Source organism: Terrapene carolina, unplaced genomic scaffold (genome assembly GCF_002925995.2).
Source record: "Terrapene carolina triunguis isolate 2854851 unplaced genomic scaffold, T_m_triunguis-2.0 Scaffold96, whole genome shotgun sequence".
Taxonomy (NCBI): domain Eukaryota; kingdom Metazoa; phylum Chordata; order Testudines; family Emydidae; genus Terrapene; species Terrapene triunguis.
Genome location: NW_020664447.1, coordinates 39903751 through 39931303, shown reverse-complemented (window position 1 = coordinate 39931303; position 27553 = coordinate 39903751). Strand labels below are relative to the sequence as shown.

The following is a 27553-nucleotide window of genomic DNA, read 5'->3' as shown; positions in this document are numbered from 1 at the left end:
CCCAATCAGCTGTTTTGTGGCGTGCAGGAGGCTGGGGGGGAAGGGGGAGGAGCGAGGGCACTGCAGGCTGAGGAGGGGGCGGGAAGGGGTGGAGTGGGGACAGGGCCCTTGGCAGAGCCAGGGGTTGAGCAGTGAGCACCCCCTGCCACATTGGAAAGTTGGCACCTGTAGCTCCAGCCCCAGAGTTGGTGCCTATACAAGGAGCCGCATACTAACTTCTGAAGAGTCGCATGTGGCTCCAGAGCCACAGGTTGGCCATCCCTGATCTAAGCAAATAATGAGATAAGTTTGTGTTTTTATTTAAAACATTCTGTGGCCTCAAGGTTAGTTTTCTGTTAAACAAGAGGCCTGTTTGGATACCTCTCTCCTAGGTTTGGATCTTGTACACTCTGCAGTGACCCCATTCATGTCTTAGTGAGGAGTCATAGCACACAGAGAAGCAAGTGCCATTAAGCCTTTATCAACCACAAAAGTTCAGTTCCAGGGAACCTTGCGGTAGGCAGGGGAATTCCTGTGAGGACACAGGGGGTAGCTGGAAGGAGGTGAAGGGGAGAAAGTTCATCCAGGGACATAAAAATCCGAAACAGAAAATGACTTAACTACTAGCTTGATATGCAATAGTTATGAAATGTTCTTGCTATTCAAGAGACAAAATGGAATTGGAAATGGGAGTGGGAAGAAAAGAGAATGATACCTGCTAAAAAACTGTTTCAATATGAGTTGACATTCCAGTTTTCAAATACACTGACCTTTATGGTGAAAGTGACCACATTACCATTTGCCAGGCCTGCATACAGGATTCGCCATCTACTATGCAGACAGAGCACCCGGTCTTCCAATTTCAATTGCTCCGTGCACTCCCTGGTCTGACAAGAAACAAACACTTACAGCTTTTGTCATTCGTGGAAAAATTGGGAGACTATTTTTAGATAACTGGGAAACATTGAAATGAGTCATTTGTCTTGCCTATGAATTGTGTTGCTTCTCTCCAGTAATGGAAAAAGTTCTTCTGCCCATGTGAAGCTCTTGTTCCAAGAGCTCACTCCCACCCCAATTCAACTGGCATTAGCTTAGCACTTCCCCATGGGGGGAGTGGCATGAATGATACCCAGCTGGTATTATCTTTCCATATAGATCAGTGACCCAAAATAATTTGTCCATAGGAAGCAGGCATCTACTCCACAATCCTTCAAGATAAAGAACCACCTTGACTCTCAATTTCAGCAGGACAGACCTTCCTTTCATTGATCCCTGACAGAGGCCACATTAAGCAGCTCTCTTCCAACTTGCTCCTTTGCCTTTGGTATGAGAAGCTCAGCTTCATCCCCTCAGAATACCGTTGACTCCCATGAGAGCTGTATTGCCTATACTCCCAAGTGAAATGCACTTTTCATAGACTACTGAGAAAGTCAGAAAAAAATACAATAAGTTAACTGAGATGTGCACTTCCAAGAGGTTGTCTTCCACCTCAATTAACCTCTGCTTACCTTATTTAACTTGCCATTACCCTCTATGCCTGAGCAAAGAGCCTACTGAATTCAAAAACTGGCCAGTAGAATGGGGCAGCACAGTGATATTGTTCAGGAACCAGCCATTATTAAGTTATTGTAAAACAGATACAGGAACTTTGAAGAATACTGGGTCAGTCATAGAAACAATATATCAGAATTTATCCAAATGCATGATAAATACAATTTATCATCCCCTTTGACTAGCTCACCTGCACCTAGCCCACTAATTCATCTTTGGCCAGGACGATTAATATTCCAAACATTTAGAATGCCCTCCAGGGAATGTGCAACCTTTCCCTCAATTACATTAGCCAGAAGCCCACAAAAGGTAATATTTTGTCCTGGACCACCTGACATCTCACAATTTATTTGGGAAATAAACCTGACGTCAAATAGTATACAGCCCTTCCACAACGTAAGATACTGATCTAACTACTGAAAGCCTGTACAGTTAAGACTCTCCGCATCAGAGAACTTGATTTTAAAAAAGTAAAAGAATACCAAAAACAGTACCTGTTTTTAAACTCAAACATTTCTAAAGTAGTTTCTATAAAATATGTAGCACACAAAATATGATAATGTGGTAATAAGTTTTTATTGGCACTTGTTTGGAATAATTTGAATAATTTACCAGTTACTTTGACCATACCAACTCATACTGTTCAAATCTTTGTATCACAACACATACACGGTTTAAAACACAGAACTGGGAGTCAGAAGATAACTTAGTTATATTTCTGTTTCTGCCGTTAACTTGATCTGTGACTTTGGGCAGGTCACTTTGTTTCATCATGTGTAGAATAGGGATATCATATAGCTCATGGGGACTTGAAAGATTTGGTTCATTTATATTTGAAAAGCCCCTTGAGATTCTCACACGAAGGTGCAAAGTTTAACTCATTAATACCATGTTTATGAGTACCTTGATATTGTAACAGTTGATTGTGTGGTCACTAGAGCCAGTGTAGAGGGCTGCATTCTTCCCACTTGTTTGAGTAACCAGGAGACAGTTCACTTTGGAAGTGTGTCCTTCAAAGACACCCACACATTTCCTGTTCTAAAAGTAGAACACAAAGTCTGTTAACATGTAGACTACAATATAGGTTAATTTTTCTCCCTCTACCTAATGTTTACACAAACCTACACATACTCTCAGATCCCAGTAAAGCCACAGAATTCTGTGACCCAAGGAACTCTTGATGCTAGCTGGCAGGGGGCACAGGGGTGCATAAGGGTTACAGAGATTCCCTGGGTGTGGTAGTTCACCAAAGAATGTCATGTGAGATCCCTACTGAAAGCCTGCATCATACTGATCATCATAATCTTTGCAAAATGTATGTGCAGATAATATGTAAGGAGATAACTTCCAATATATATATATATAGGTATGTTCTTAAAGCCTGGAGGTAAAGGCAGGTCACTCAGAGGTGGCATACCTTAAGACAGATTCCTCCAGAAAGGAGGTAGCAGATACTTATATCCCTGCCTGAGCATAGTTAATTGTGTGTCTAACACTGGAAGTATATTTGGATACTGAATCAAATGCTAATGAAGAGAGTGACGGGACTTCAAGAGAAGAAATTAACAGGAAGAGGTAAACAGCAAGGGAGGGAAACCTGTTTACTGGTAAAAAAAAACAAAAGGACTGGTCCAATATATGTGTGTGTGCAGAAAGATGCCCTGGCATCCTTCATCTGGGAAGACAAGCTGCCAATGGGTTTGGTCTCATAAAAGGAGGGTCTCAGCCACCCTAGTTGAAAAATGCGGCAACAACAACTTTGGATAAACAGTACCTTATTTAACAAGATGCCCTCTTGTTAAATATGTTTAGGCTCTAAAATAGGTGTTATGATTTTATTTTATATGTAAACCTTTGGGTCCATTAACCCTACTTGCTTCTTCTCAAATCTCTATTCTTTGTTAAATAAACTTAATTCTTGTTTTCACTATAAAAATATTAAGTGTGAGGTGTTTAGTGGAACTATGATCCAGGTTGCAACTGGTAAACTGGGGTGTACTATTCCTTTGGGAGCAGAGGATCTGGTAATTATGTGAGGGTCAAGTGATTAACGGGCTGAGGACTGCAGGGTGACACCTAGGGGTTGGAGTATATGTATTGCTAACCTGCAAAGGGATGGCAGAGTCTGCGTCAGCTGAGAGGAGAATGCTTGTGCTGTCTGTGGCTGGAAGAGTTGGGGAGCTGACCTTGACAGGAAAACACAAGGTTTCCTCATGCTCAGGGCAGGTGGTAGCAAGATGCCTCACAACCCTGGTATCCCAGGGAGCCTCACAACCCCCCCATTCATTTCCTGTTACAGTGGTGTTTATTTCAGTACAAGAAAGATGTAATGAGGGACACCAGATTTTTATCCAGATTTCATAATGAACAATACACTCTTGTAATTCTAGTCCCAAAGAAATCCCAGCACACTTGCACAATCTATACTGTGTAAGTACTGTCAGGCTAAAAAGTCTAGAAAGGCAGCATAGTCCAGAGCAGTGATACTCAACCAGGGGTATGCATACCCCTGGGGGAACACAGAGGTCTTCCAGGGGGTACATCTACTCATCTAGATCAGTGTTTCTCAACCTAGAGGTCACAATCCCCAGGGGGGTTGTAGGATGGGTATAGGAGAGGTTGCAAGTACAGGGCCAGCATTAGGAGGTAGCAAACAGGGCAATTACCCGGGGCCCCATGCCACAGGGGACCCCGTGAAACTAAGTTACATGCTTGAGCCCCGGGCAGTGGAGCTCAGGCTTCAGACTCCTGAAAGGGGTATAGTAGTTGGGAAAGGTTGGTCCAGAGCACCAGGAATCAGGAAACCAAAGGTCTAGTTCAGTGGTCAACAACCAGTCGATCGCGATCTCCAGCTTTGCAGTGGGGCTGCCGTTAAGACAGGCTGCCCACCTGCCCCAGCCCCATGCCGCTCCCAGAAGCGGCCAGCACGGCCCGGGAAGGGGCAGAGGTCTCCCGCAACACACTGCTCCTGCCTGTAAGCACCGCCCCTGCAGCTCCCATTGGCCGTGAATGGGGAGCTGTGGCCAATGGGAGTTGCGAGGGCAGTGCTTGCAGAGAGGGGCAGCATGCAGAGCCACATGCCGCCCGCCCCCCTCATTCCCCTCCCAGGGGCCACATGGGCATGTTGGCCCTTTCCAGGAGTGGCGTGGGGCCAAGGTAGGCAGGGAGTCTGCCTTAGTGGCAGCCGCGCTGCACCGCAGGCCGGGAGCCGCTGGAGCTAAGTGCTGCCTGGCGGGAGGCCACACCACAACCCCCAGCCCTGAGCCCTCTCCTGAAGCCAGCACCCGAACCCCCTCCTGCACCTCCAAACCTCAGCCCTGAGCCCCCTCCCAGAGCCAGCACCCCAAACCAGCCCTGAGCCCCCTCCTGGAGCCAGCACCCCAAACCCCCTCCTGCACCCCAAGCCCCAGCCCTGACCCCCCTCCTAGAGCTAGCACCCTGTACCCCCTTCTGCACCCCAACACTCTGCCCCAGTCCAGAGCCCCCTCCTGCACCCAAACTCCCTCCCAGAGCTTGCACCCCTCACCCTTTCCTGCACCCCAACCCCCTGCCCCAGGCTCAGCCCAGAGCCCCCTCCCATACTGCAAACCCCTCATCCTCAACCCAGAGCCCGCACCCCCTCCCAAACCCCCTAACTCCAGCCCGGTGAAAGTGCGTGAGGGTGGGGGAGAGCGAGTGACGGAAGGGGGTGGGGGGAGATGGAGTGAGTGGGACGGGGCTTTGGGAAAGGGACAGGGCCTCAGGGAAGGGGTGGGGTAGATCCTAGGTTGCCCTTAAATTCAAAAAGTGATCTTGGGGATAAAAAGGTTGGAGATCACCGGTCTAGTCCCATTCTTGTAAAGCACTTTGAAGATCTATAGATGAAAACAAACTATTATCAAGTATTATTATTAATTCACTGGATTAAAGAACAAGATCTGAAGATCCTTGGTGGTGTGATTTTACTTTAAAATGTTATGCCTTTTTATGTGTCTGAATGCACTACCTATATAGTTTTGCATCTTTGGCAGTTTTCTTGAACTCTGATTGCTTATCATTCATAAGAATTGTGTAATAGCAACAGGACTATATTAAGCTATGGTCAGTCAGTATTTCAGTAGATCTTCCTACTAAAAATATATCCTATAAGAAATGTAAAGAAGGCTTTTTGTTTAAGGTTTGTTGGTTTTGTGGTGGTCACGGTCACAAACTCAGGCCTCTGCGAAAGGATCAGAGACCAATTCTCATTTGGATAATATACCTTCTCCAATCCCAATGGGCAATAGGGAATGACTGAACTTCCTCTAGTCTAGAATGGTACTTGCTAGCTAACTGACATCCTTAAAAAGGCAGTGGAAACCAAGCTTCTCTTTAAAGAGAAAAATATATCAAATTTCTCTTCAAGAACATTTTCTACATAAAATCTTTCACCAAGCCTTAATTCTCATGCTGAAAGCAAGCATGCAAAAGCCCTAATGGGGTTAGTTTGGACTATTAGAGTTCCCAAACTTTGTGTATAGCAGGGGTCGGCAACCTTTCAGAAGTGGTGTGCTGAGTCTTCATTTATTCACTCTAATTTAAGGTTTCGCGTACATTTTAAACATTTTTAGGTCTCTTTCTCTAAGTCTATAATATATAACTAAACTATTGTATGTAAAGTAAATAAGGTTTTTAGAATGTTTAAGAAACTTCATTTCAAATTAAATTAAAATGCAGAGCTCCCCGGATCGGTGGCCAGGACCCAGGCAGTGAGAGTGCCACTGAAAATCAGCTTGCGTGCCGCCTTCGGCACGCGCGCCACAGGTTGCCTACCTCTGGTGTATATAGAGTTTAAAAAAAAAAAAAACAAGCTATAAATGATTCCTTAAGAAGATTTTTTTCTAAACACAAAAAGGGGCTTTACAAAAATCTAAAGACTGCAAAATATTACTAGTACATTGTCTCCATGATGACCCTACTTACAACCAGATTGTAGGCACGGACACTTTTGTCTGCTGAGCAGGTGTAAAGCACACTCCCAAATATCTGAATAGCATTCACTGCAGCTTGGTGTCCCTCAAAGCTCCCCTCCGTAGGTTCTTCATCTTCACCTGGCTCTGAAGACACTTCTGCAGAATGGAGAGTTATCAAAGCTTGCGCTTTAACAATCGGAATGTTTTATTCACACAAACTTTGCATAAGTAATAAGACTATCCGTACTATTGACTATCATCACCTTTTGCAAAAAAGTCCACAAGTAGAACAAAATCAAAAAATATGTAACAGACCTCTAGCCCTTTAAGAGCAGGGGTGGTCAGCATGCCTGTTATGGGGCCTCAGTCCCTTTAAAGTCAGGGACTAAGAGTTGTAGTTCTCAGGTGGAGCACATGAACGACCAAGGGGTCATGTGACTGCCTAATGAGCTATAAAAGCAGACAGCCTTCTCTCAGTACGAGGTGATGCCCAGAAGGTGCAAGATGTGCTGAGAAATGTCTCCAAAATAGCCCAGAGAAGAGGTCTGGAAATGAAGCTGGAAACAGGGCTTGACCTGGAAAGGCCAGCAGCAGAGAAATCCAGGGCATAGAACAGCTTGCTGGGGAAGCTCATCAGAAGAGAGACAGGAAATAGTTCCCTGTGAGAACAGGAAAAGGAGCTGGGTAGGGAATGGCAAAGGGCTGTTTAAAGAGACTGGGGGAAAGGCCTACACAGACATCTCCAGAAAGACCCTGGAAAGTAGTGGAGCAGAGCAGTCTTGGGCTTAGAGCTGGCCACTCTCCACAATTTAAGGACTGTGGCTGTAGCTCAGGTGAGTGAGCAACATGTACACTAAAAGGACTAATGGACCCTAAGAAGAAGCTGCAAAGACTACTGAACTCAGGGGAGGGGCAAAATCTGGTATCTACCCCAGCAATCAGGGACATGAACTGGTGAACTCTTATGACCACCGAGGCAGCTGTTTGAACCCTGGGAGGAAGGAGGGCCTTGTATATATTTTAGCATTTGGACTAGTTTATCCCCAGAAGAGGGACTTTCTACATAGCCAAACAGTTACATTACCCAAGTTACTAAAATTCACCTCACCACCCAAGAGGGGCTGTGGATCAGAAGGGAAACAGGCACAGTGCACCTGATGAGGAATAGGGTAAGTGACCCATGCTGACGATTGTTATGCAGTGTCTTCCACTCTTATTTTGAGCTTAAGTTCTGAAGATCAAAAAGAACAGCAATATTTTGAAAGCACATTTGGACTGTACTTTAACTCAAATTTCCAGAAGATACCCTATACCCATTTAAAGTAGCAAAGCACACCAATAATATACCTGAGGAGTTCTTTGAACATCTCATTGGTGATACAGAAGGGAGAGTCTCAGCCATACTGTAAAATAAAAAGAGTAGAGAGATTTGACTTTGCTTGTTGGTATTCAGGAAAGCTAGTGAAATGTACTTCAGTAAAGAACTTCAGTGATACTCCAGAATAGGATATTTTATCAGAAGTAGTGTAGGGAAAGTATAGGAGTCCTCTGTGGGCTATGAAAGCACTCACTGCTAACAGCCCTATGCAATTTTCCTTAAGAAAAAAAAAAAAAAGCACTCCTCTCTGAAGGGGGCCTTACTTTAGTTACTGCAAAAGTTAGTATGGAACAGTGCATGAGTACTGTTTTTGTATGCACATGGAGAAGAGTTTCAGACGGTTTAACTAGCAGCCTGTATAGGCATAAATATTCATCTTTTCTCATTTCAGTGCTGGAAGCCTTGAGGAATGAGATTTGCTCCCACTTCCCCATGTTTTAAGCTTTTCACACAAGGAAAAAAGGGCCATTGAATGAAAATTTTGGAAGACCTTTTTTACGTGAGAAATCTGTCCTGATCTACTATAATCCCACTTTCCACCTTACCTTCTATTGATGCCATCCCTATAATTTGTGCCAATCTCACTGGTGGAGCTCACTTCATCATAACCAGAGCGAGATGCCTCCATTACAGTTTGCTCCGAGGATTTCATGGTGTCCCTCTTAGATGGGCTGTCTGGTTTCTCATCTCCTGACTCTGATGAGTTGATGGCCACCACCTCAAACTGGGGGTTTGCAGTTTCTACTAATTCCAGAGAGGCATCACTCTCATTATCATCTTTGTTCCTGTCTACTTCATGAGTGCCCCCATCCTCCTGTCTTAGAAGGGTGGATGTAGTAACCTTTCCCCCAGTGGGCACCTTCCCGCTCTTGACTTTCCGAATAGGTTTAGAGTCAATAACATCCTGTTCTGTGTCACTGTTCTCAGGCACATGGGCTGCTCGCAATGTTTTCTTTTTCCTTAGCTTTTTCCTTCTCTTTTTTCCTTTGTTCTCTGCAGAGACCAGAGTGGATTCTGCCGGATGCTCAGGCTGTTCTGCTGGTAGTTTGGGATCTTTGTCCAAAGGTGTTTCTAAAGAGAGAGACTGATTTGCAAGGGAGCTGCTACGCTGTTCTGGTAAAGTGATTTCAGTCAGGGTTTCAATCGCTCCTTTTTGTTTGTTGAGAGTAGATGGTGATTGTGAAGGGGAAGGGTTCCCAGATAGTATGGTCCGCCCCTTATCTGTAGCAGACTTGTGAACATCTTGATTAGTCTGTTGGAAACAAGTAGTCAGCTCTGACAAGGACATGATTGCGGAGATAACTGGATACACAGAAGTTTTCTGGCTGATATCTACTGAAGAAAAGAGATGAACAATGTGTTCACTCTGCAGTAATTAATATTTATGCATAAGAACCCCTTGGTTTATTAATAATGAGCTGGAAGAATTATTACAATCTATTTGAAAATTTACATCCATAACATAGCTGTATGTTTAAAAGTAGAATGTTTTCTTAATACCGAAAGAAGTGCACATACATCTTGTGTTCGTTATGCAAGCCTTGTCTGTTTCTTAATAGCTGATTGGCCTTAATTTGAAATAACACTTTTTTAAAAAGTGTCATTAGCATGTCAAGTGGAATTCACCTTAAGAACAAACTTACCCGTAAGCAAAGTGCACTTGCAACAGCAAGTGGGCTCTAATATTTTTAGATACCTGGTGGGGTAGGGATGCATAAAACTGTACCTTACTCATACTCCCTTAAAGTATCTTTTGTCTGGTAAAATCAAAAATGGTACAGTGTCTATACCAGGGCTAGTGGCCCTTGCTGCTGGAAGACCACCAAACTGAAGTCTGTCCTCTCAAACATCGCTCACCCTTACCAACAGGAATGTTAATTGTGGTACTCCACACAATGTCCTGGAGAAATTTTCTCTAAAAAGGGGGCCCTAACCCTTTAAATTCTGAAGGGCTGTACACTGAGGATATGGCAATATATACGTTATGGGATCGTCCTATCACCAAAAAGGGACTGTAGTCACAGGATTTGCTGTTTGGGCTCCCCGCATTCAGGCTGAACCTGTGCAGTACAGATGTAAAAATGTTTAAAAAAATATATAACCCATAGGTTGGGAAAAGAGTGCCTGTACATCTGGGTATAGTGCTTAGATTATCCACGAATAAAAAGTTAGTTTTTTAAAAATCATATGATACATAGAGTATATAATCAGCAACAACCCAAATTTAGGTGAATAGATTTAACAATACAGTTTAGATATTAGAATCCGAATACTCGGGTACATCACTCAAGAAAGGTTGTACAGAGATTTGGTTGTGGAAAGCAAAATATATCAATGAGTGTAGACTGTCCCTCAGTAACTGAGAATTAGGTTGGTTGTCCACTTAGAAAATACAATCCATGAGGAAAGTATTTGTTACTTTCCTGACTGCGCTTCTCATCGAGTACACACTCATTCAGCCAGGTATGCTGAATTGGCTTCTGTGGCAGAGGCATTATCTCTGTGTAATAAAGGACAAGTACTGGCTGGTGTAATATGTTCAGACTCTCAAGGGATCGGATGCCTTGACAACATACCTCCCTTGGTGGAATATGAATTAATTTTGTAGTACGCAAATCACAAGCCTGTATGCTATCAAGCCCTTTTGTCCTATGTATATACGGAAATTAGTAGATAAATTGGATAACTCAGTGATAGATGTGGTTAAGATAAAAGCTCATTCCAGACATGGGGAATTGAGCAAGAAAAATAAGAGTGGATGAAGCTGCTGCTAGTGAGGCTCCAGTAGGGGTCCTGTCCCCTGATTATGCAGTCCTTGCTATTACCACCTGAGCACAAGCAGAAAACACTGAATATACCGCCTGGTTCAGATGAAACAGAGGCCACTATGGATAGAAACTTTGGGTGTGGTTGCAAAGTTACCTTGTCTTTGGAGAACTGTGTTTAAGGTGGCCCTGCCATCAGAGCCTGCAACTCTCACACCCTCCTTGCAGGCATAATGGCAACCAGGAACTCAGTTTTCTGAAACAAGAGGCCCAGTGGACAGGATGCTAGGGTTCCGAATGGAGGGCCCATTAGAGCCACCAAAACAGTGTTTAAGTCCCACAAAGGGACCGGTTCTTGCACCGGAAGGAACAAACAGAGAAGCCCTTTCAGGTATCTCATGCCCATAGCGTTGGCAAAGAGCAATTTCCCCTGAATAGGGAAATGAAACTCTGATACTGTGGCCATATACACTCCGTCAACTGAGTGTAAGACCAAATTTCTGGAGGTGTAGCAGGTACTCCAAGATGTCCTGAATAGAAGTCCACGTCGATTGGAGTCCTCAGGGTAAGGACCACACCAAAAACCGCTTTCACTTCGCTAAGTAGGCTATCCTGTGAGAGGATTTGCTACTGATGAATAGGACTTCTTGGTCAGCTGCTGGACACCGCTCTTCTTCTTCATTCAACCATGCAGCAGCCATGCTGCGAGATGCAGGGAGTTGAGCATTGGAGGGCAAGTGCAGCCGTGGTTCTGAGTGAGCAGGTTGCGATGAGGAGGAAGTGGTATGAGAGGCTGAATCGATAGCACGAGAAGGTGGGAGAAACAACATTGTCTCAGACATGCCAGGGCTATGGAGGATAAGTTTGGCCTCATCAGCCTTGGGCTTCAGGATGACCTGGGGAATGGACTAGGATTGGGGGAAAGATGTACAGAAGAGTCGACTGCCAGCTGCAGTATAAGGTGTCAGAGAGGGAGCCCAGACTGAGGGCCCCCCCGAGCAGATCACACAACATTTCCTGTTTTCGCTTGTGGCAAACTTGTCAATTGTGGGAATGTTCTACACGGCGAAGATGACCTGGAAGACACTCATCTTCAGGTGCCACTCATGACTCAGTGAAAAGTACTGGATCCATGAGATGATTCTGCACTCCACGGAAGTGGACATCTATCAGAGTAATGTCCTCCTTGATGTAAAATTGTCACAGATTGATCGTCTCTAGGCAGAGCAACCTGAAACATGCTCCCCCGGCTCGTTTACGTAATACATCGTGTTGGTATTGTCGGTGAGTATGTGGCAGAAGAGTCACCCCAAGACCTGGAGTGATCTCAATTGGTCTTATGTGACCTTTTCCTTGGTGCAGTTGACGAGGAATGGCTCCTCAACCTCTTTGGAGGTGTGCCTGTTCCCAAAAGTGAAGTGGCTGCACTCAGAGCAAGAGGGTGATCATTGGCTGGATGAGGACATTGGTACCAGCTCAGGCCACATAGCCTGTTTGAGCAGGTGATTCTTGAGGTGAAGGTCCTGGGCCACCTCAGTCCTTTTCTTGAATGATCTACAGATTGAACTATGCTCTCTGAGGTGGGCCTCACCAAGACAAAGCAGGCACCGTATGTGGAAACTTTGCTCAGGGTCGCTCCCTCACACAAAAGACAGTGTTTGAACCCCAGTGAGGGCATCACCAGGGGAAAAGCTACTAAAACGAACATGAATTCAAACTATATACAATAAAAAAACAGGCTAAGACTGAACTACACAGAGCTCCAACTCCACCCACAGGTGGTGAGAAGGCACTGAGGAGGGTTGGGGAAGTGCTGCCTCATATCAACAGGGGAGGGGCCAGAGCCATGGGTGCTGCCCTTCTATGGGTACTGCTAGGCAAAATATCTGACTCAGGTGTGTGCATGCCCAGCGCACTGAAGTGTTTCTTCAGGTAGATGCAGACATGTATTTCAATGTCACTGGATATCACATATAAACAATTGCAGAATTGTTTATTTTTATTTTATTTATATTTTATTTAAGTGGCCTGACAACAAGTGAAAACATGGTGATTGTGAATCCCTATTTAAGGAATATATATATAGGCTAGGCATGAGGGGCATTATACATTTTGTGTTTGATTAAATTTTACAAGAAATGGGCATATCAATATGTACCCTTTTGGAAATCAAGGAGGGTAGGAATAAGGGTGGCACAAATACCACATATAGAGAAGGAAACGCCAGAATGCTCCAGGGTGGAGGCAGACTCCAGTAATTAAGCAGTATTAAGGCCCCTCAAAGAAGTGTTGTACAATGATGTTCAGTTTATTTATGTGCCAATGATACTGCACATACTGCAGTTATCTAATGGACTGTGCCCACCGGAGTTTGATGGCATATGGTTAAGAACTGTTGAAAGGACTTTCTGGTTAAAAGTGTATTAAAATGCATAAGCCTGCCAAGGTGGGGCAGCAGTGAAACACGAAGCAGCTTCAGGGAAAAGGCCTGGGATATGAGCTGTCTGGGATTGGTATGTCACTCTGAAACCAAACTGAGAGAGACCTTTTGGGAACATGACCAAGCATTTAAAAAGAAGCTTGCAGCAAATGTACCTCATTCAGTGGATGCACAATACCAAGGACTCGTTAGAGAAACTTTGTTCATGGTATATAATATACACATAATTACTTTTAAAGGAAGTATGGGATTGTCAATGTGTTCTAATGATAACATGTGCAGTATGTGGGGGATACCTGCTATATAAAGTAAATGCAGCCTTAAATGATATGGAACATGAAAACTTGCCCTTTTATCACCACAGAAAAAAGTTAAATTTGATACATACAAGAAAGGTGATATCAGTTGGTGCACGGTAAGAAAGTTAACAAGGGTCCAATATCATGAAGTTAAATGTGAAACCACTGCAGGCTGTATGGTGTAAAAGGAGTTTGTTTTCCCTCCTCAAATACAGTTGCAAGACAATGACAAGATCTGAAAAGCCCCAGACTTGTACTACTGTTTAAGGGATACACTTACATGTGTAGGTTTAATGTCTTACAGTCAGAATTGCTGGCATGGGCGGGAACTGTCTATAAATTGCTCAGTACAGTTGAGATGTGGAAATCTGGTAAAGTAAAAACTACCTATACTGAGAATGTATTGTGTGATGGGTGAAGGGGACCACATCCGGTATGGACCCAGGGAATGTTATTTTAATTGCCCTATGTGCTGTTTCACACCTGAATTTCATGTGATGATAAATAAAAACATATCCACTGCCAGTTTTTTCATAATATAACTGAAATATAGGCAAAGTTAAAATTGCAGAAGGATGCTTTAAAGACAGTACCTGAGTTTGGACATTCCATTCCTTCTTTAAGCTTGGATCTTAAAAGTTTAGTGGCCAGAACCTCTGAACACCTTGTTGAAATGCAACAACAAAACAGGAAAGTAACAGGGAATTGGCTAGCCCCTCCTGGGGGGAACAAGCATTCAATGTGTGATTATATCCATGGTAGCAACTATCATTCCAATTTTGGTCATTTATCAATGTAATTTAAATGCTTAATATAGTAAAACCTATATAGGCATGCAGGTTTTAAGTTGGGGAATGTAGGGATAATTATGAAATTTAATTAACCATACTTATTTTCTTAGCATAATATATATTTGGTTTGTGACTAGTACGGAGAAGGGCACAATCAGCAAGTAAAAGAAGGCTATGAGAATAAGTAATATTACTTAGTGTTGGGAAAATGTATGGTTCAAAAAGTAACTCATCAAATGAAAAGCTGCAGTAACAAGACAAAGAAAAACTGTCTCAAAGAAAAACAAAAACCTTCCCACTGTTCTGTTGGTAAGCAAAGAGGGGGAGGAGATGAGGAAGGAAAATAACAAGGATAAACTGCTTCAAACTGGGTTTTTGCTAAAGCTAACAAGTTAGCTGAACGGTAGAGAGAACCTTCAGATTCATGGTTCTTTGTCAGACCCTATTTGATCATGCTGGAGCACACCAGGATGAGACAGTTTTCCCCAGGTCTGGCCTATCTGTAAGAATACTGATCATATGCTCATGAATACTTTGTTATTGTATTGTGTGCAGTGACTGCTTATTTTTAGACAGTTAGGCATGTTTAGAGCAACTGTATAAAATACCATTTGACCTTTGGATTTAATAAAGGAATTTATGGTTAAATCAGAGTCTGCTAGTCTCCCATATTAATAATGTCAAATACTACTATTAATTCCAACAATCCCTATTCATGCCCCATGGGACAGGCTCTTGCCAGAAAGGATATGCTAACAACATTACAAAAATATTTCTCTTTAGAAATCTCTTGGAAAAAGGTGAGTTAAAGCTTCTGCAACCTTCCTGAAAAGTTGACAGTTTTCAGTCAGACACAAGATGGTACACATCTGATTCTCTGGGATGACCCTTTAAATTATTCTACTTTAAATGTGCTCCAATTGGCCATCCCAGGCTTTCTAATTTTATAATTAAGGCTTCCCTTCAGGCAATTGCTGAGAAGAGAGCATACTTACCAAATTAATGAAAAGCTATTTTTCTGAGCAATTTAAGTTATTTTTGACCACTGCCGATATACACATGGATGCTCTTAGATCCACAGCTAGGCAGAACAAACAAATATTTAAGCAAGCTTTAAACAGTTGTGACCATATCAAATTAGAACATTGGGGTGGCAGGAATGCATGCAAATGGTTAAATTCACATCCTAGATATAACTGGTAGAAGCTAAGGTGCCTACTCCCATTCAACCACCCCAGTGGAGAAAAAACCTCAACTGGTTTTATCAGTGTTCTGATTCCTGCCATTTTTTTTTAACCTTTTGTCACTACATATTTATCATTGAAAGGTTTTTTTGTTTTTTTAAACAAACAGTTTTCTAATTTACACTGTGAATAAAAAACTAGCTATTTTAAAATGGGGCTTGATGAAATCAAGATGCTTGCTATACCTATTAGGAAAATACAGGTGTTAGAGAACTTCCTAAAGAGGAGGTGAAGGGAGGTTGGAGAGAGGCGCATAGCTGAGTGGAATCAACTCAACTCATCTGCATGTTAAAGAGACAAGGATGTGGAGCTGAATTTTGGGGGAATTTGGAATGCTAGATATAAATCTACGGAAAGTGGGCAAGATATCCACTGGCGAATCTCTGTAAAATGAGTTAGGTCATTGCATTTTTGCCAGTGTTGAATTCACGAGGTGGCCGTTGCTCATTTTAAGAGAGAGAGAGAGTGTGGGGGTGTGTGTGTGAGTGTGGTGAAAACTAATCAATATTGCAAACAGATATTAATTTGGACTATCAAATACCAACCCACAGTTTAGACTTGTACCAAAAAAGAAAGTAGTGGGAAGCATACAACTGAATGGACTGAAGTTATGAAAACAATTCTTCTAAAGTTAAATGTAAGCATTGCAACGAGTCAAGTAGCAAGATTGATGCTCATCTCAAAATGTAGAAAATTAGTTTAATCCAATTCTTTAACTTGAACTGTGCCACTAAACAAGTCATTGAAGCTCATAATAAGAGCACTGAGTTTGAAGATTCTGCAAGAGACACATTATGCCATTGCAGCCGCAGCAATCACTTAAGTCTCTGTTCCATACCCTCCAGCAGCTCCTCAACATTAGCTTCATGCAAGAGCAGTCCTCTGTTCATCTTTGATGCCCCCCAAAATGACAAAAATCACTAACTGCTTAAGCCATTAAAAATGGAAAGGCAAATACTTAATTTGATAAGGCAGTTGGCACCCTTGTTTTAGGCTGACCACCACATTCAGATTAAAACAATATAAGCAATTTAAACTAACGATTGCAATACTTTGCCTTAGATATATTTTTTCTATACATCTTTAGACCTACATGTCCCCTACTAGATGCTAGAATTGAAAAAGTAAAAGGAAAATATAATGAATTAAATATATCCACATTAATGCAACATAGTTGAACATAAGAAATGTAATAACTACAAGAATCCATACCAGGAAAAAATAATCTGAAAGTGCAAAAAAATTAGACCATGGACTCTTCTGTTTTATATACAAAACTGTAAGCTTTACTTTGGACAATGTATGGTTTATGTTTGAGAAATAAATATGGTTATGAAGTACAACATAGAGTATGTTTAATTTAACAAAAAAACTTGTGTTTTTTTTCTATGTTTCTTTCACTGAAATTTTCATTGGGAGAAGAAAGGTCAAACACTGGTTAGGTATGTGTTTCACCCCAGCCTAGCCCAGGTAGATACTGAGGCTAAGATTTGCAGAAAAGTGCCTACATTTCATTGGGGAAAAACAAAATGAGTGGGATTTAGGTTCCTTTGGCTTAAATCCCTTTCAAAAGTAAACTGGAGCTCAGGAGCTTTTATGCATCTATTTTGTTTTAAAAACTTTAAAAACAATCTATCACAGTAATTCCAGCTACACTCCAGATTTCAATTTCACAAACATTACCTTTATCCTGCTAGCACTTAAACACTTGCTTAACTTTACTCAATTCAGTAGTCCCATTCATTTCAATGAGATCACTCACACAAGTAAAATTAAGCATATATGTTGGCAGGATAAAGGCTATACAGAGAATAATGAAAATAATTTAATACCACTCACGGTAATTCAGATTTCAAGCAATGGAAAGAGGGTAGTATTAACTATGTGATCTCTGAATCTAGTTATTAAATCCCACTTGCAACTCAAGAGTAATAGAGGATTTTTTGTTTTTTAATCCCGTTTGAACTCATCCAGAAAGCCCAGAAGATCCTTAATTTAGTTTGGCCAAAAGTGTGTTTAAATCTCTTGCTTAAGCACTTTTTGCCTTGTGTAGGTGGCTACCAGTGCTGTACTGCTTCCAGTTACAATACAGACTAGAAGCAAATACAATCTCACTAGCCACCATATTATATATGCACACACCGTTTTTAAGAGACTGTTGCATGCAAGTCCTGGCCTTTTATATTTTTTCTTTTGAAACAAAAGTATAAGCCTTTAGTTTTAGAAGCTGTGATATGCATTTAAACCAATCAATAAAATTAAAAAAAAAAAGGGTAACTTAAGTCTGTTACAAATTAAGGCCCCAATTCTGCAAGATGATTACCGTGGCTGAAGTCAATGGGGGTTCACCCATGCAGAGTAGCTTACAGGTTTGAAGCCTAAATAACTTTTACTCTTTCAACAAAGTGGTTTTCCCCATTCTCACAAAACTAGTCTTTAAAAGGAAGATAAACCAACATACCATCCTTCTGCTGCAATTCTGCTTGTGGAGTGCACACAGAGCCATGGAGGACGGTATTCACACTTTCTTCTCCACGCTCTGGAGACATAGGTTCTTGTTTAATTTGCATTGATAAATCAGGAACAGTGCTGGCTGTGATAGTACTAAGGGTTTGGAACACAGGAGGGGTGCTCACTCGGAGAGAGGCTCCCAAGGGAGTACCAGAAGGGGATGTATGGGAGGAGAGACATGAAGAAGTCTCCAAAAGGGGGAAGAAGTGACCTGAAGGAGGAAGAGCTAGATCAGCTGTTGTCACGGATCTGCTAATTCTTCTTTCATCTGAGATGCTGCAGGTGAGCTGTTCTGACCTCTCAGGAGGTTCATAGGTTTCTAGAAAAGAAGGAGCAAATGCCCATACATTAACTGTTTGGGGAAGTTTGTTTTTAACAGCTCAAGAGGAAATAAATGGAGACAAGAAGGAAAAAAATTCAATCAAGAGTTTACTGGGCCCACTACATGACACTCTTGAAAAGCCATCCAATCTGAATAGTAGAAAGCTTTACAGTGCAACACAGGAATGGCCTAACAAAACTGGCTATGGGAAGCTTACTAAGTTGTACCAACCTATCCTGAACTTTCATGAGCAAATTCGAAGTTAAACTGAATACAAGATCAGCACACAAGCTTAAGCTTAGAGAATACAGGTCAGAATGCTAGCGCTGCAATTTTGTTAAATCTCAGTACCTTGTAGCCCCTGCAGGATCTGAATTCTCTGACTCCTCAATGCGCTCATCTCCATTGTTATCTGTGGGGGTGGGAAAAGTGATTCAATCAGCCCTATCAAGCACAACTGAAGGCTGTTAATTTCTAGTTCAGACAGCACAAAAAGCCTGCAGTTACCTGCTGTTTCAATACAAGGAATCGTTGAACTTCAACATAGGCTGCCTGCAGAGCAGCCCGAGCCTGCAAGAGGCGGTCATCCACACAATGCAGTGACTTGTTCAACTCTTCTTCTCTCAGGGAAATAGACAACAACTGGTCTACCTGAGAACGCTCTGTAAGAGAAATAAGCACCATTTAGAGTGCAGCTCATGTTTTACAATTCATTTTAACAGGTCACTTTTGTGGAGACATCGTCGTAGACTTTTTTGTATCACAGCATTAAGCAATGAACTCAATAAATCTCATATGATGAGTTGGAAGTGTCAGTCAGTACTCCAATAGGAGGGGAAGCAGGATTGGAAGAACAGAGAGACCGTCAAAAGGCTGCAGGAGAATGCAACAGAAGGGGCATTTTTGGCCCTATTTCCCTGGAATTTTTCTGGGAGGAAGTCTTATTTGTCCTCCAGGTCTCCGCAACAGGGAACAAAGCAGATGCTTCACTTGACAGGCATCAGCTGCATCTGCTTCTTAGCAAGACGGACGAAGTGGGGAAGTCTGACTATATATCAGCATGAGGATGATGATGATGATCTGGATCCAAAAATCCTGTAATCAGAATTGGCTACCATCTCCCTGACATGACGACAAAAAAAAAAAAAAAAGCACCCATTTAGCCATATGGGCAGCAGCCATATCATGGAAACTGACTTTATCTTTTGAGGAATGCAGGACAGTGAGAAGAACAAAATTTCTTGCTGGTAGGCTATGATCATTATTATCCATTTGATGAAATCAACATTCTTTACAATCAATTTCGTCTCAACACTCATGCGAGGAAAGTCTCATCTGCTTCTTACAGTTGAGAAAATTGTGGCAAAGAAAAATTAAGTGATATGCCCCAAAAATCACACAGAAAATGTGCAGGACCAGGAATAGAACTCTGACATCCTGACTCCAAGTCATATGCCTTAACAAAGCCATCCGTCCTCTCAGTGAAATGGAAAATGTCATTCAGGTGTTGGAACAAGATTCCAAAGGAACAGCAAAATGTTTTACAAAAATACTTCTTAATTTTGCATTTGCTAGCACTCAGCCCAGTAACACTTACTTCATTACACGTTATAGACAAAGGAAATATCAAAAAAGCTTCAAAAGTAGATTATAGCTCACATTTTAAGATTGTGTGAGAGCAAGAACAGACTAAGGAAGCCATCTTACACAACGAGGTGGAGTAGAACAAGAATACTCTCACTTTCTTGCTCTGCTCCCAACATTACCTACCTGTCAATATCCAGTTACAGCTTGGCTGACATCTTCACAGGCACCCTTTTGTATGCCTTTAGTGAGCACAATGTCCCAGTCAGCCACAGAACTGCAGTGTTCATGTAGGATAAGCAGAGTATCACAGGCCTTGCAGTGTTCAGCCATGACACCGGGGGAGAGGAGGAGGGGGAAGTGCAAACCGAAAATCACAATGAAGGGGAGAGAGGCCTCAAACCAACTTTTGTTAACAACCAATTATTATCAAGGCAGCATTGGCATATACTCATAACCTCTTCATGCTGTGTCCTCCCACACACACCTGGTATCACTTACCTTTTTTGCCTTTAATTCTCCTTCTTTTATTCTTTGTTTCTAGACTTGGGATTTCAGGAGATGATACCTCCTAAAAGTTATAAATAGAAAAGTTCATTCATTAAAGTTAGAACAATACAATTAAAAAAAACTTACGTCTACATCCTACAAATGTCTAGGGCTACAATAAGAATTTAAATATCTACCATGTCTTTCCCAGGCAAGTCTAGATTATAGCCAGAGGAGAGAACATATGCAGATGAATTTTGTTAACACACCATTCACTCATACTTTATTGCCTCTCCTCTCAAAAGAGAAAGGAGCTAAAAATAAATTTCCTGCTTCCACCGGAGACAATGAAATACTACAGCAGACAGCACTCTAGGTACTCAGGTGCCAAGTCGATCAAGTAGACTTGGCCAAGATGTTCTCCTTCATGTCTGTCTAAAGTCGTTTACTGTGATAAGACCATGTATGGGGAAATAAGACCAGTTATAATCTAGAAAGGGATAAATACCATGCTAAATAAAGTTTCAAATGAAAAAGGGACATACACAGAAGGAGTCATTAGGCCCAACACAGACAAGATTACTGGAGCACACGGTACAAAAAAAAAAAAAAAAATTCCATGTATTTTTTCTTCCATGGCATAATTTTAAAGACAACCATTACTACAAAAGTGTATTTCTCTTTTTAATGTTCAGCCACAAAACTAGGCATTACCAGAAAACCAATTGTTCCATGGTTGCTTAACATTCCTAGTAGGTCCTGAAACATGATCAGCATTCTATTGAAGACACTCATTTCCAGAGGCAGGAGGCCAAGTCTAGAAGTTCTGGGCAGTGGCAGTTTTCTATTCTTTAAACCACAGTAAATCTTAAAAAGAGCTAGAAGTATCATAAAAGGCATCTTTCATCCACCTTGTCTAATTTTTTTTTTAAGTCAGTTAAAACACACTCTGAATCTAAGAGGACAAAAAATATTTGCAATTATATAGTACTGGATATCTATCCTGCCAAGAATCAGTGTGTTTGTCCTGGCCAATATTAGAGTTTGCCTATAAATATACAGTAACTCCTTGCTTAAAGTTATAGTTATGTTCCTGAAAAATGCTACTTTAAGTGAAATGATGTTAAGCAAATCCAATTTCCCCATAAGAATTAATGTAAATTGGAGGGGGGGGGGGGGGGGGGGTGTTCATTTCCAGGGAAATTTTTTTCGCCAGACAAAAGACACATATACAGCATAAGTTTTAAATAATTTTAAAACAATTTAATACTGTACTCACCAATGATGATTGTGAAGCTTGGTTGAGGGAGGGGCGTAGTGGGATCGGGGCGCGAGGGCTTGCCCCGCTCCGCCTGACCAGCGCTCCTGCCGGAGAGTGGGGTCGGGGCATGGGGGCTTGTCCCGCTCCGTCCGCCGGCGTTTCAGCTGGGGAGCGGGGTCGGGGCATGGGGACTTATCCCGTTCCACCCTCCCGGCGCTCCTGTCGGCTGGAATGCCGGGTGGGCGGAATGGGGTAAGCCCACAAGCCCCGACCCCACTCTTGGCAGCAATCCCAGGGCGACTGGAGCAACCGCGGGCCCCCCAGGGCTCCCTCCCAAAACCAGCAGCGGCCGGAGCGGCAGTGGGCTCCCCCACACACCCGCCCGGAAGCACCCCCTCTTAAGATTCAATCAGGGGTATTTATGGTACAAGTCATCGACAGGTCATGAGCCATGATTTTTTGTTTCTTGCCTGTGACCTGTCCATGACTTTTATTAAAAATACCAGTGATTAAATCCTAATCTTAATGACAACCAACAAGAGAAACATTTCTATTGCTAATATCCTGAAGATATGCAGAACTACACTTACTCCAGTTGCTCTTCTTTTCTTTCCAATTCCCTGGCTGTCATTCTGCTCAGTACCAGATGTACAGCTGCTGTCTGTAGCTGCATCTACAGAGTTTGATCCTGCATGCACTGAAGCTCCATTTGAAGCCAAAATGTTTCCTTCTCCTGTGAGCTCTAATGCATTTTTGTTTTCAAGAAGTGGTATTCTACATTCTGGGCTCTCCTGATCTTGTTTAGTGGTAAATACTGTGAGGCTTGTAACATCAGAGGGCGTATGTAGGCTGTGTCTCCTTCCGTTGATAAGAGTTTCAGTTCTTTCAGACATGAATGGTGATGAGGGGAGAGAAGATGTCTCTTGTTTGAAGTCAGCCACATTAGCAGCACTTGTTTTATATATAGGTGCTATAAAATGTGAATGGCAGGCTGGAATGATTTGCTTTTGCTCACTTTCCTTTGTTGTGGCTTGGTCACTGAAGAAGCCATAAACAGAAGCAGTCCTGTCCACAACAACACTGCTTTCGGAGAGGCTGCGTTTCCTAGCTGATCCAGATACTGCAATGGAAATCCCTTCCCATTGGAATCCTTCTAGGCTGGACAGCTCAGGTTCTTCACCCAAATCAAGACCTTCCTGTTCGTTCTGAACAAGGGGTACCATCTCTATGCCAAACCTAAAAACAAACAAAAAACATTGTAAATGTATAAGAGCAGAAGACAGGCACTGAAAGAAATCTAGGGGAAAAAAAAATCTGTTTTAAATATATAGCCAGGTATACACTGATGGACTAAAAGATGACAACACCAGTGTTGTGCTGCCTTTTGTGTAATCTAAAAAGGAAGGACCCTAGCTGCATAACTTCATTATTGAGCTAGTGCTTAGCCATGACATTATTTTCAAACACAAAAGCAGGATTTTCATTAGCTCTAGGGTGAAGTGAAGATCAATTTGGCCCTCTTAGTTTGATGTCAGAAACCTGTACAGAAGTTCTTGTCGGAGTTGTAATGCAGCACGCTACCCTCTTACACAGGGTAGATCTGAAACAGAATTTTAAAACAGATAAGTAAACCTACTATAGTTTTCAGACACTCATTACAGAATTACCTGCTTCTAAGACTGATGAGACAATAAGATGTTGCATTTACAAGATAGACTGAAAATACTTGTCTTCACATTAAGTTTAAAGGCAGTTTCAATGTATACGATATTGAGAATCACTATATTTTTTTTTAAATGTACAAATTGCTAATAATTTAAAAAAATAGAATTACTACAGCAAGGGATGCATTCAACTTGCCAGTGATGATGCAAGTACTTCTCAGTATTTGATCTCATGCAAAAAAAATCAAGTAATGGTCTGGCAATATATTTAAAGTATTGTTCATATTATACCTATACATGTTTGTAGTTAACAGAACTTTAAAATACAACCTAATGTTACCAGTGTCATATGTATTGAATTGTTAGTCAAACGATGATCAGAATCAACTTCTTGCTTGAAGTAGCAGGGAAGTGTGTGCACGTGTGTCTGTATAGACAGACAGACACAAATATGGTATGGTAGAATTCATCTCTGCAGTTCTTCAAATGCTAGTCTTTAGAGTCTAGTGACTCAGATATAACAAGATCCATGTTTGAAAGTTAAAAGGTTACAAACCTTGGTAAACCCTTGCCAAGCTCCTGTTTCTTCTTTGTTACTTGCTGGATGACCTGTTCCCAGTTTATGTTTCTTCGGGATGCACTAAGAATCTGCCTCAGGGTTGGTTTAAGTCCAGACTCCTTCTCAGTCTCATTCTTTCGATGACCACTAACATTTCGAATACGTCGTGCATTGTTGAGGTTGGGCTCAGGAAGATGTGCCCCAACTTTACTCTTCAAACTGATATGTCGTGTCAGATCTCTTTGGAGGGAAGCAGGGAGGCCAAGTTTACTTAATTCAGGAAGAAGAGGGCCTGAAGGTTGGCCACCACCTCCTTTTTGCAGTTCATGATCTAAACTATTTTCAAAGACTTCCATATCAAAATGATGATTTGATTTGATAGGATCTTCACCTTTCCCTTCCTGAGAGGTTTTCAACTCATCACTTAAATTGTTTTGAAGGCTTGATGGGTTCACTGACTCCATTTGAAATTCAAAATCTTTTTGCTTCTCAGTTATAATACTTGAATCGGGAGGTTTGCCTGAGGCTTCTATGTCACCTTCCTTTCTGGTGGTAGCATGTTCACACTCCTGAGGGTCACACGGTGAACAAGTATTAATAAAAGGACGTAGCTTTTCAACCCTTGCTTCAGCCTTTTCACACTCTTCACTTACATCCTCTAATGTATCAACTCTAAGCTCATTAGTCTTTGAAGAACCTTTCCTGGGTTCCTCTATATTCCGACCACCATTTAGATCACTCTCTGTATCTCTGTATGAACTTAAGTAAGGATTTTGCAGAGAAAGATTGGATTGCAACTCTTCTTTGGCTTTTCGTAGTTCTTCACTTAGGCTATCAATAGGCTGTCTCTGATTTCTGTCAAGCACATCTCTGCTACCTCTTAAGCTACAAGCACTGCGCAACTTGGATACATAAGAAGAGGAATGGTTAGTTTCTAAGTTTAGTGCATTCGAATGGTTCTGGAGTTCTCCAGGGGATGAGGATAATAGAAGCTTGACATTTTTCAAGAGATTCTTTGGATCTTGCTTTTGGGAAGATAACTTCATGTCTGGAATAACCAGGAGAGGGGATTTCAGTGATGGCATCCTGTTACTTCTGCCCTCCTCTTGGTCAGGTCTTCCTCCACTGGGGCAGTCTGCATTCACCTTGCAAGATTCAAGTTGGTCAGCAGTGGCCTTGTAACAGGTGTGGTTTAAAAGGGTCTCTTCCCACGTTATCAGTTTTGGGAGGCTTGTTGTATCTATTTCAAGATCCATCCCTTTCATGGGTGTCTCGAGAAAAGGTAGAGATACAGAATCTTTTTTCTCTGAAGTTTTAGGAACATTCTCTTCAGACCATGGCTGCTGGTCTGTAGCTTTCTGGGAGGGGTAAGGAGTCCAGCGATGAATTTTATCTTTGGAAGTGCTGCCACTCTTTCCATTCATCTTGGACATTTTACTCTCTGGTTGTTCAGAAATACTGAAATCCAGTGCCCCCACTGGAGGGAGTTTATCACTAGTAAAATCCAATTGGTCATTCGCCTGCCACTGCCGTGTATACCTTTCCTGGTTATATTTAATGGGGTTTTTTTTCCATGCAACACTCCCATCTTCTGTGTGGGAACTAGAATTTGCAGTCCTATTTCTTTCCAGTGGATGTGTGTCCCCTGTGCCACCAAAATTCCAGCCATCGGCACCCTGAGGATTGGATTTCCAGTTTCTTGCTGAGTTTTTAGAATGCCAAATAGAAAAGTCACCTGTTCCTTCAGAATGCCAGTTGGAATTTCTTCCTTTGACATCTTGATACCATTTTGACATTTCTCCTCCTGTATTTGGATGCCAAACACCTCCAGAATTCCCATGGTTATCATGTTGACCTGAAAGGCCTGCAGAACCATTTTGATGCCATCCCGAGCATCCCCTGGGACCACTGAAGTGCCGGTCTGCATTAGGGTTCTTTATAGAATGTGGGAATTTGCCTTGTCTAGGATTCATAAAGCCATCATTTTCCCATTTCCAGTCCCTCTGAGATGGGCCATGATGGTGCCACAAGGATGGATCATAAGTTTCTCTGTCTTTATAAACAGCTCTTTCTTCTCGCCTTCTCTGTGGTCTCCTATCATCGGGTTCTATTTCTTGGTTTCTACAGCAAGCTTCAACTTGCCTAGAAGACATAAGGAAATATGTCTGTTCAGTGACTGAAAAGTATATCCCAATCTATCCCAGTTTTGTAAAAGAGGTAACAAGCCTCAAACTATTCAAAATGATCTAAAAATCTGCCAGAATAAATATATACACATTAAGCCTTAGACGTAAAGCAGGCTGGTAGGTAACGATACCACCGCATAGGATAGCAAGTTCAGGTTGTTTGGCAGGACACTGGTTTCCCAAACTACTAACATCTGGAAATGGCTATGCACTTTGCCTCTGGCGCAGAAAACATAGTTCTTACTGCTTTCCTAATCCATTCTAGCAATGATGTCTGCTTAAGACAGCCAACTTTTCTTGTTTTTTCCACAAAGCCTGCATCGAGTGAAAACACTGACAATACCTCTTCAAAAAGCCCTTGCACCTCTATTGGGTACAGTTAAAAAACAAAGCAAACAAGCAAAAAAAAAAAAAAAAATCCTTAAAAAAAAAAAAATTTAAGTTAAGACCAGATGTGAAGAGTGGCAAAATAAATCAGTATTTTAAGTGTCATCAAGTTATACCATGACCAAAAAAAAGTTTCATTCACATAAGGCCTCTCCAAACAGTCAGTTATCATGCCGTCATTTGGATCATTTACTTATTTGTATTACAACATCACCTACATGCTCCAACCAAGATTGGGGTCACATTGTGCTAGGCACAGTATAAACATGTAAGAGATTTTAAGCACTTCAAGGAAGGAACAAAGGAAGGGGGGGGCGGAAAAGATGCAGCATGGCCTCCGATTTTGGTTTGGACCTCTAGGGGCTTCTTTAATACAAATACAAAATACAAGGCATGCAATGGTTAGCAAGTGTCAGGTTAGTTTCATTTTTGGGGGGACTGTGGGGTGTATTTTTCCCATATGTAAATATACACAAATTTGATGTATTGTGGTGTAGATATGGGTTGAGAAGGAAATGCAGGAAGTGATGAGTTAACAGGAAGAAAGGAAGGTGCAAATGCACTGAGGGGAGGTCAAATGCGACGCTTTCTCTGGCATTTCAAGAGTCACAATTTATTAATAGGCAGAAAACATTGTAATAAGAATTTGGTAGGTTACAAAAATAGCTAACCAATACTTAGCAAAGTTGCTTGCAGAAAAGATGACCTAAGATAGACAACTTCTTCCTTTCAAGTCCCATCACATGGCAGTCTCAACCTATACTGTACTATTTAATCTGTAATTAATTTGATTTGTTATCTTTTGGGGTCGGACTGGGGAAAATGAGGTGGCACTCTCCAAATCTTCACCCTTTGGTGGAACCAAAAATGAGACAGCACTCAGATTGCCCAGATCAGGGGTAGGCAACCTTTCAGAAGTGGTGTGCCGAGTCTTCATTTATTCACTCTAATTTAAGGTTTCGCATGCCGGTAATACATTTTAACATTTTTAGAAGGTCTCTTTCTATAAGTCTATATTATATAACTAAACTATTGTATGTAAAGTAAACAAGGTTTTCAAAATGTTTAAGAAGCGTCATTTAAAATTAAATTAAAATGCTGATCTTACACCACCAGCCTGCTAAGCTCGCTGCCAGCCTGGGGTTCTGTTCACCTAGGCCAGCAGCGGGCTGAGCAGGGCCTATGGCCGGGACCCCTGACCTGGGGGGGGGG

General features: G+C 42.0%; 1 protein-coding gene across 5 annotated transcripts in view; it reads right to left on the bottom strand.

Moving 5' to 3' along the window:
• The window catches only part of ZNF106 (zinc finger protein 106), a 59907-nt gene that overhangs the window by 18905 nt on the left and 13449 nt on the right, over positions 1–27553 (bottom strand). For 2 of the 5 annotated variants that reach the window (XM_029911492.1, XM_029911494.1), the window contains 11 exons: positions 23766–25910; positions 22136–22781; positions 20297–20366; positions 18719–18873; positions 18563–18623; positions 17840–18208; positions 8385–9174; positions 7809–7864; positions 6472–6617; positions 2434–2568; positions 750–866 (listed from right to left, as the gene is read on the bottom strand). In XM_029911492.1, coding sequence (XP_029767352.1) covers positions 750–866; positions 2434–2568; positions 6472–6617; positions 7809–7864; positions 8385–9174; positions 17840–18208; positions 18563–18623; positions 18719–18873; positions 20297–20366; positions 22136–22781; positions 23766–25910 — 4690 coding nt within the window. The remainder of the gene's footprint in view (positions 1–749; positions 867–2433; positions 2569–6471; positions 6618–7808; positions 7865–8384; positions 9175–17839; positions 18209–18562; positions 18624–18718; positions 18874–20296; positions 20367–22135; positions 22782–23765; positions 25911–27553) is intronic. The other 3 variants (XM_029911495.1, XM_029911496.1, XM_029911493.1) reach the window with 2 other exon arrangements.